This window comes from Mandrillus leucophaeus, unplaced genomic scaffold (assembly GCF_000951045.1).
Source record: "Mandrillus leucophaeus isolate KB7577 unplaced genomic scaffold, Mleu.le_1.0 Scaffold74, whole genome shotgun sequence".
Classification (NCBI taxonomy): domain Eukaryota; kingdom Metazoa; phylum Chordata; class Mammalia; order Primates; family Cercopithecidae; genus Mandrillus; species Mandrillus leucophaeus.
The window spans coordinates 2140583-2150579 of record NW_012108030.1 but is presented as its reverse complement, the minus strand read 5'-3'; the positions used below and the strand labels follow the sequence as shown (position 1 = coordinate 2150579).

Here is a 9997-nt window from a genome sequence, read left to right as displayed (position 1 = left end):
GGCGCCTGCAGTCCCAGCTACTTGGGTGGCTGAGGCAGGAGAATGGCGTGAACCTGAGAGGTGGAGCTTGCAGTGAGCCGAGATCGCGGCACTGCACGCCAGCCTGGGTGAAAATGTGAGGCTCCATCTCAAAAAATAAAATTAAAAAAAAAAATAGCTGCGCATGGTGGTGTGTGCCTGTAATCCCAGCTACTCGGGAGGCTGAGGCAGGAGAATCGCTTGAACCTGGGAGGCGGAGGTTGCAGTAAGCCAAGATTGTACCACTGCACTCCAGCCTGGTGACAGAGTGAAGCAAGACTCTGTCTCAAAAAAAAAAAAAAAAGAAAGAAAAAAGAAAAAGAAATGCACCACAAATGTAATGCCAAAACCATCTCCTCGGCACCCCAGTCCATGGAAAAATTATCTTCCATGAAAGCAGTCCCTGGTGCCAAAAATGCTGGGGAGCACTGATGTAACCAGCCCCTTGTCAGCATGAGTTGAGGCTACTTCTAAATGTTGGAGTCGGGCCATCCTTAAACACAACTCTTTGAAGCCCCTCTAATAATTTCCATAGGATGGATTGGTTTGTTCCTTAAGCTGGAACCACACTTACTTGGCATACAACCTCCTAGTGGGCCCCAGGAGGGCCCCAGGGCCGCCCGCTAAAAGCCCTGGGTGGATTCAGCGGTACTTTGTTAAATTAAGTACATGAATATCCTATGGCCTGGCAATTCCCTCTGGGTATATATTCCACAGAAATGATCACGCAGCTCCCAGAGGGGTCCTGAGGGAGGATTTGCGGTGGGGCAGCTAGAAGCCTCCGGGACGTCCAGTCTCATCAGGAAGCAGTGGGGGACTTGGCAGGTGGACGGGGGTGGGTGCCCATCAATTCTGCAGCAGCGACAGCAGCAGAGTGGACACACGCAGCAACGTGAACCACTCTCAGAAACACAGGCCGAGTGAACACAGTGAGACAAAGACAGCGATCTTAACGCAGCTTCCTCTGCATAAATTAAGAATACATGCACACGAAACAACAATATCCATTTTGCAAGAACACACGCAAGCAAAAAATCCACAGTAAACACATTAGGAGGACTTTCTGTGAGGAGAGGGGAAGGCGGGGATACGAGGATAAAAGGGAGGGAAGGAGGAAGGAGCCGGTCCGGTGAGGACCATGTGCCTGACTGAGGAGCAAGGAGTGGACAGGCTGGGCCCAGCCGAGGTGGCGCAGCTGCCCCCCAGGCTCCGAGGAGATGGAGGAGCAGATCTGCAGCCGGTCTTCTCCCAGGGGTCCAGGGCATGTGAGCTGGGGGAAGGCAGTCTCCAGGCCTCTGCCTTAAAAGGCATTTCTGGAGACTCCAGGCTTGCAGGCCCTACCAATCTCAAAAAACAGTGATGGGGCCGGGGGAGGGCCTCAGAAGATTGCTGATTTTTTTTTTTTTTTTTTTTTGAGACGGAGTCTTGCTCTGTCACTCAGGCTGCAGTGCATTGGCACGATCTCGGCTCACTGCAGACTCCACCTCCCGGATTCAAGCCATTCTCCTTCCTCAGCCTCCCAAGTATCTGGGACTACAGGCACGCGCCACTATGCCTGGCTAATTTTGGTATTTTTAGTAGAGATGGGGTTTCACCATGTTGGCCAGGCTGGTCTCGAACTCCTAACCTCAGGTGATCTGCCTGCCTCAGCCTCCCAAAGTACTGGGATTACAGGCATAGCCGCCACCCTGCCCGGCCATGATCTTTTAAAAAACACATCCTCTGTCTTACTATGGGGACTACCTGCTGTCCCTGTCATGTGGCAGAAGAACATTTTAACCCTCTCACCAAAGATGAACGGCAATGTTCTAGCCTCCCAGAGAGAGGCCAGCACCGTCACCCTGTGGACTTAGAGTCCCTCAAAGTCCCCACGAGGTTCTTGCTGCCCGCACTGCGCCCAGGCCAGGGCCAGGCGAGAACAGGTGACAGGAGTCTCCTAGCCAAGCTCACGGGAAGGCGTTGCAGGGATTCGCGTCGGCTCCCACCGACAGATGGCTGCAGGGCCGCTGCCAAGGATCTGGGCAGGAGCTTGGGAGCTGGCCTCCCATTTACAGGCAAACAGCTGCTGGGCACCTACTGCATGCTAGGCTCGGCCCTAGGTGCTGGGGATCCGGCAGGGAACAGTGCAAAGTCCCTGCCTTCATGCAGGTGGCGGCACAGCAGGGGACAGATGACAACCAAGGCGGCAGGCCACACGGGAGGCTCTCGAATCCCCAGAATTCAGCCTGTCGCTACCAATGCTTCAGTGCCAGGCCCTGGTGTGTGTGTGTGTGTGCGTGTGTGTGTGTGTGTGTGTGTAAGGGAGGAGTACTCTCAAATGAGGAAGCCACATAGAACTCACAGGGTGGTGCTTCTGTCATCATCCCTCAGACCCAGAAACTTCGCTTCTAGGAATTTATCCCAAGGGCAGAGTCCAGAACGTTAGGAAGAATGAGCCAATGGATGTCCCCCTGGTGTTGTTCATATCAACTCAGAAACTGTAAATAAGGAGTCGGGGCAGGGTGGCTCATGGCTGTAATCTCAGCACTTTGGGAGGGTGAAGTGGGTGGATCCCTTGAGGCCAGGAGTTCAAGACCAGCTGGGTCAATATGGTGAAACCTCGTCTCTACTAGAAAGTATAAAAATTAGCCGGGCATCATGGTGGGCACCTGTAGTCTCAGCTACTTGGGAGGTTAAGGCAGGAGAATCACTTGAACCCAGGAGGTGGAGGTTGCAGTGAGCCAAGATCATACCACTGCACTCCAGCCTGGGCAACAGACTCCATCTCAAAAAAAAGAAGGGCCTGGTTAATAACGGGATGCTGGCTGGGATGCGGTGGCTCACGCCTGTAATCCCAGAACTTTGGGAGGCCAAGGCGGGCAGATCACCTGAGGTCAGGAGTTCGAGACCAGCCTGCCCAACATGGTGAAACCCCGTTTCTACTAAAAATACAAAAAATTAGCCAGGCGTAGTGGTGGGCGCCTGTAATCCCAGCTACTCGGAAGGCGGAGGCGGTAGAATTGCTTGAACCTGGGAGGCGGAGGTTGCAGTGAGCTGAGATCGTGCCATTGCACTCCAGCTTGGGCAAGAGAGACTCCATCTCAAAAAAAAGAAAAAAGCAAAAACTCCATTTACAAATCAGCAGCAATTGTGCAACGCACTGCGCATGGGTTGGGAGGGTGTCCACATCTAAAGACACCAAAGCGAAGGAGAGCTACCCGTGGCTGTGGATTTGTGGTTGGCTTCTGTCCTCCTGTTTTTACTTAGGTATATTTTCTAGTTTTCCTCAATTAATTTGTATTCATTCTGTAATAAGTAATTAAAAATATACTTCTGGCTGGGTTAGGTGGTTTATACCTGTAATCTCAGCACTTTGGAAGGCCAAGGTGGGGGAATTGCTTGGGCCCAGGACTTCAAGACCAGCCTGGGAAACATAGAGAGACCCTGTCTTCATAAAAAAGGGGGGAGGGAAAAAAAAAGTCGGACGCAGTGGCAGCACTTTGGGGGTCTGAGGCAGGTGGATCATCTGAGGTCGGGAGTTCGAGACCAGCCTGACCAACATGGAGAAACCCTGTCTCTACTAAAAATACAAAATTAGCCGGATGTGGTGGTGCATGCCTGTAATCCCAGCTACTCAAGAAGGCTGAGGCAGGAAAATCGCTTGAACCCGGGAGGCGGAGGTTGCAGTGAGCCGAGATGGCACCATTGCACTCCAGCCTGGGTAACAAGAGTGAAATTCCGTCTCAAAAAAAAAAAAAAAAGGTAGTCCCAGCTACTCTGGAGGCTGAGGCAGGAGGATCACTTGAGCTAGGGAAGTTGAGGCTGCAGGGAGCTGTGATAGCCCCACTGCCCTCCAGGCTGAGTGACAGAGTGAGACCCTGTCTCTAAAAATGAAACCATTTACATAGACACAGGAAAGAGCCAGGAAGGTATTAAAATAAAATATAAACAGTAGTTGTTTATATCTGGTGATGGAACTAGGGTGATTTTTTTCACTTTTTTATTTGGATAACTAAAAAGTTATTACTTTTTTTTTGAGACAGGGTCTCTCTGTTGCCTGGGATGGAGTGCAGCGGTGAAATCTTAGCTCGCTGCAACCTCTGCCTCCTAGGCTCAAGCAATCCTCCCACCTCAGCCTCCTGAGTAGCTGGGACCACAGGCGCATGCCACCATACCTGACTAATTTTTGGTTTTTTAGTGAAGATGGGGATTCGCCGTGTGGCTCAGGCTAGTCTCAAATTCCTGGGCTCAAGCAATCCACCTGCCTCAGTCTCCCAAAGTGCTGGGATTACAGGCATGAGTCACCGCGCCAGGCTAAAAATTATTAAGTTTTAAGAAGCCTCTGGGCCGGGCGCAGTGGCTCATGCCTATAATCCCAGCACTTTGGGAGGCCGAGGCGGGTGGATCACCTAAGGTCAAGAGTTCGAGACCAGCCTGGCCAACGTGGTGAAATCCCGTCTCTACTAAAAATATAGAAATTAGCTGAGCGTGGCAGCAGGTGCCTGTAATCCCAGCTACTCAAGAGACTGAGGTGGGAGAATTGCTTGAACTCAGGAGGTGGAGGTTGCAATGGGTCAACATTCCGCCACTGCACTCCAGCCTGGGAGACTGAGTGAGACTCTGTCTCAAAAAAAGTAAATAAACAAATAAATAAATAAAAAGAGCCTCTGATTACCCTCGACGTGGTCCATGCCTCTTGCTGTCTGGGATGTGTCCACTGAGGGAGGTCAAGCCCACTGACAAACACTCACAAGCATCCACTCTCATGAATTGGACGAACACACCCTCCATCCCCGTCTCTGGAGGTGGTGCAAGAACCACTGGTGGTGGGGGGGGAAATGAGAAATGGAGGTGTCTGGACTCCTACTGATGCTTTTCACTCTCTGACAACGTCCACCTTGGTGTGTGCTTTACCAGGTGTGTGATATATGGAGGGAGCGGGCCTGTGCGTCACTTATCATAAATCATAAACACACATACGTCTGCTGGTGGCGCTCAGCACATGTTTGTGGGACTGAATTGTTCACTGAGTTCCCCCCCTAAAAGAGATACGGGTCCAGGTTTTACGACGGGGCTGTTGCCACGGCCTGGGGCTGCTGGTGAGTGGTGTGGGTGCCTCCCCGTCCCACGCTCTCCCTGGCCATTTCTCTAAAGCGCATTTCCCTGGCGTGCCGTTCCATCCATTGGCTCCTTTTCCTCCTGGTTTCTTCCCCACTAGAAGGTGAGCTGCCGGGGCTAGGGCTGGGCTTTGCCTTGCTCGGTCACCACCCAGGACGGGGCTTGGCGCAGAGCCGGTACTGCTGGTGTCTGTTGAATGTCACGTGTATAAGTAGGGGAAGGATAGAGTGCAGGGAAGCCGGGGGCAGGTGCATGGGGACCGCACAGTGCGGGATGTCACCTGCTCAAGGGAGACATGGACGGATTGGTGGAGACTGCAGCTAGGGAGATGCAGGGCAGACTCAAAGCAAACTGGCAGACATGGGAGCCTGTGGGGGGTGGGTGTGGACAGAGGGACAAGGCCTTGCAAGAGCAGGGGGTGGTGACGAGGCCCCTGATGTTTCTGGACCCCTTCGCTGGCCCTTGCCCCACAGCCACCAGGAAGAGACTGCTCCCCGAGAGGTCCCCTTTTTTCCCTGAATCTGGTTCTCAGGATAGTCAGATGGGAGCGGCCAAGTCCTCCCCTCCTTCCCAGGGACCAGTCAGAAGAGCAGCTGCACTTCTATTTGGAAGGTTAGATCTGGGGGAGCTGGGACCTCTGGCACGGGCGCCCTCCTCTCTCCCAGCTTTACGGGCTTGCTTGGAGGCAGGAGTTGGACCAAATCAACCTGGGGTAATGATCCCCCGGGAATCACTGGCAATGCCTGGAGACATTTTTGGAACTGGGGGTGGGGTGCTACTGGCATCTAGTGGCCGGAAATGCTGCTAAACATCCTACAGCACACAGGACAGAGCCCCCCACCCTGCCTGCCAAAGGATGATCTGGCCCCAAATGTCAATAGGGCAGAGGCTGAGAAGCCCTGCTTTCTAATAGCACAGCTCTGTCCCCCCAAGCCCTCGCTTACGGCCTATCCTAATCACAGTCATCATTAATCGAGTGGCAGCTGCTCCATCCTGAGCAGCAGCCACAGGCCACCACGGCGCCAGGCACCAGAGCGATCTCAGCCTCTCTGCTCTCCAATTCTCACACCAGCTCCAGGAAATGGGGACGCAAACCCCGCACTGCCCGGCAAATGACCATGGCAACGCCTCCCATCCTCTGACCACTCGCCAGGTGCCAGCACACAGGCTAAAGCCCCAAGTACGAGACCCACAGCCCTCAGCCCTCACAGCAACGCCTCAACACAGGGGCTCGCATCGTCCCCGTTTTTCAGATGAAGAAACTGAGGCTCAGAATCATGCCGCCACCTTCCCAAGGCCACGAGGGAGTGTGGTGGTGCAGATGCCACAGAGGTCCCCACGGAAGGGTTGCCCTCCACACCCCAGTGACTCCAGGGCTCGGCCTAGGCCGACCCGCCTGTCCCGTGCTGGGGGCTGGGCAGGCGGCCTGCACTTGGACCCCAACACAGTGGCTCAGAGACAGGGAGCACTGTGGTCCCAAAGCCCAGAGAGCCCCCACTCCACCTCGGGAGCCCAGCTCCAGGTGATCGGATGCAGACCCGCAAGTCCACGGGTGCTGGAGACAGGGAAGAGCCGGTGTGGGGAGGCCCAGAAGGGATGGACTGCATCTACACGTCTTCCCAGTACCCCCCTCCATGGTCCCCCTCCACCTGTTGGCCCCGCATACCTGGATGCCGTTCTCCTGCAGGTTCAGGTACCGTGTGTTGACCGGGATGCTGGCTGGGACCTCGGCCAGGTCTCTCCGTGTGCAGATCACCCGGCTGGCCTGGTTGCTGCAGGAGCAGGCCGCAGGGCAGGAGGTGGCCGGTGGGGAGCCCCCTCCGGCGGCAGACGTCACGGCCACTCCACCTCCACCGGCCCCCAGGGGTGGGGAGAAGAGCCAGAGGAACAGCAATGCCCCGTGGGGCCAGGACATCCTACCAGGCGGCAGCGGGGGGCACGGGGAGCCGCGGGCACGCGCCATCCTCAATGTTCATGCTCCGCGTGGACGCTGGGGGGCTGTGGGTGGGGGAAGAGAGAGGGGAGAGGTTCAGTGAGGGACAGGAGCCCACGTGGCCCGGGTACTTGCCAACACCCAGGCAGCCCCATCACTGCCTCCCTGCCCCATGCCCAGAACCAAAGGGGCAGGGAGGGCGACAGCCGCCGATGGACCCACCCAGCAGGCTGGGGCAGACAGAGGGAAGCGTGGCCCGCCCGGCCCAGCACTAGCTCATCCTCTCCATGCTGGCAAGACTCTACGCCCATTCTGCAGTGGGGAAAACTGAGGCTAGGGGAAAGGAAACGCCCATCCAAGGTCACTCAGCCAGTAAGTGCGGAAGTCGTCCAGATTCAAAACCCAGCTCTTTGCATGATTTCAAAAAGGTAGATCCATCAGAGGAGTGAGAGAGAGAGACAGACAGACAGACAAGGCGAGGGGGCAGAAAGGGGGAAGAGCAAGCCAGGCGGCCAGGACCTCGCTCCCATCCCAACACCCACCCGGTCCCCTCGCCACCTGCGTGATCCCCTGTGGGGTGGGTCCCAGCCTCCTCTCCCCTCCACTCCCGCTCCCTCTCCCCCTCCCAGGGATGTTAGCGAAGAGATGCATTTCCCCCACCCCCTGCACCCTCAGCTAAACCGAAAGCCCCTCTGCTGCACACCCTCCTGTCACTGCCCACCCTGTCCAGGCCCTGTGGGGTCCTCGCGGCGGCTTCAGAGATTTAAGTCAGACTCATGGGAGGACCTGAGGGAGAGAGGGGTAAGGTGGCAGACAAGGCAACCGTGGAGGTGACAGGTGTGGGCAGGTGAAGGGAGGGCTGGGAGGCAGCAGGGTGAGGAGGGAGGAGACTGGAGTTTGTGTGTAAGGGGGGCTAGGGACCTGGCAGGGGGCAGCACAGGCTCAGAGGCCACCAGCTGCACCCCCTCCTTCGCCCAGAGACTGTGGGTGCTCCAGGCAGAGACAGCCCCGCTGGGACTCATGCCAGCTGCTGCCGCAGGACTGAGCTTGGTTCTCGGGGAGGGGATGGGGAAGGGAAGGGGGTCCAGGGACTCTGCCTGGGTTCTAGGAGGAAAGCAGACAGTGGGGATTCGGGTCCTCTGAGAAGTCAGGCTGTACCTCCCCAATCTGTCCTGCCCCGCCATTCCCATAGAACCAGAGAGGGAAAGGGGATGGGCGAGTCACAGCAACAGCAACGATACTGGTAACAATAGTCTCTCCAGAACACTGGGTAAGCCCTTGCAATGCAGCAAACTGTATCCCGGTCAGCTCATGTAAGCCTCGTAATGACCACAGGAGAAAGCTGTTAGGATGCCCAATTTACAGATGGGGACACTGAGGCACTACGAGGGAAAACAGCCTATCCAAGGGCACAGAGCAGGCTGGGACGGCGCAGGGAGGGTACTTCGGCCCTAGGTCTACCCTCTGGCTCCCAGCCCTCCTTTGCATGCAGCATCTCTGAGTACACACAAATACACCCACACCAGCAGGCTCTGCCCCAACACAGGCCAACCCCAAACCGTTCTCAAGAGACCGGGAGGAGAGCAGGTCACACAAACACGCACACCAACCCACTCACACACTAAGCAGTGATGGGCACGCCCTCTCACGGTGGACTCTCAGGGCCCCCGACACAGGCTCATCCCCAGGCACACGGCCGTGCGCACACACAGTCACTGCCTCCTCCTGCAGTTTCCAAGACCATGTTAACCCAGATAAAAATGTGTGTGCATACATCTGTGCGTCCGAGTGCGCGTGTGAGAGCGAGGGCTAGACAGAGACACAGAGAGACAGCGAGAGACAGAGACAGAAGCAGAGGCAGAGAGACAGAGGGGGAAGAGGGGGCTGGGGAGAGAAAGAGAGAGAGGGAGAGGAGAGGTTGGTTGGTTCTGTGTCTGCACCCGGGCTCATTTTTCTCCTGGAGCGCTGGGGCTGTGTGTCCGTGTCTGACTGTGTGAGTGCCGTGAGGGTCTTCGTCTTCCTGAATGTGAACAGGGAGGTCGGTGCCCACTCCTTATCCTGGGTCTGGGGCTCCCACCTCTTAAGACCCTGGCGATGATCCAGCCCACACCCTCTTAGCCAAGGGGCTGGCACAAAGCGCAGGGCCTGGATTTGTGGGGGGGGCATGCCCGCAGGGCCTGTGGGAGCCCACGGCACCCACCCGGGCCTCCAGGCCTGCCGCTGCTGCGTCTACCTCCGCATCTGTCCCCAGCTCTCCCGCTGCCAGCCCGCATCCCCCCACCCGCATCACGGCTTCTGCAGTGACTCGGCCTCCCTCCCCTTCCCCCTCTCGCCCTCCGCCATCTCCCGTCCTTTTCTCCCCCCAACCCCACGGTGGGGGACACTCACCCTGGTGGTTTGGCTTCCGCTGGGCCTCTCCCTGCGCCCAGGCCCCCCCCTCCACATGCCTCCAGCCAGCCGGGGTCTCTGAGTCCCCAGTTCTCCAGGGCTTCCCGTCGAGATCGTGCTGGGGGGGGCGCAGGGGCTTCTCGGGTCTCCCCGCGCCCCCCCCACTGGTCTGTCGCCCTTCCCACCCCTGGGGGGACGCTGTCCTTTGGCCACTGCAGCAGTTCTCTCCTCCCCTCCCCGCTCGACTCCTCCGGTCTCCTTCCACCCCCTCTCCCACCTCTACCTCGACTCTCCCCCCACCGCAGCCTCCTTTCTCTCCACCCACTGACCCCAGCCCCCTTCTCCTCTCTCTCTGCCCCTCTCAGTTCTCCCCCTCCGCCTCTGGTACCCGTCCACCTCCTCTGGCCTCAACCCCCTCCTGAGTCTCCCCCTCACAATCTTGCCTCCCTCGGGACCCCCAGGCCCCTTCTCTCCTTCTCCTCCATCTATTCCTCCCTCTTGCTCTATCCCTGTCACCCTCTCATCGGCCCCAAGCCCGTCTCAGTCAGGTTGTCTGTCTGT

At 57.1% G+C, this 9997-nt stretch overlaps 1 protein-coding gene across 1 annotated transcript in view; it reads right to left on the bottom strand.

Moving 5' to 3' along the window:
* Positions 1-9291, bottom strand: part of LRRC4B (leucine rich repeat containing 4B) — a 45330-nt gene extending 36039 nt beyond the window's left edge. The window contains exons 1-2 of the mRNA XM_011965964.1: positions 9126-9291; positions 6782-7113 (exon numbers count right to left, since the gene is read on the bottom strand). Of these exons, the coding sequence (XP_011821354.1) occupies positions 6782-7078 (297 nt within the window). The 5' untranslated portion in view covers positions 7079-7113; positions 9126-9291. The remainder of the gene's footprint in view (positions 1-6781; positions 7114-9125) is intronic.
* Positions 9292-9997: the final 706 nt, after the last annotated feature.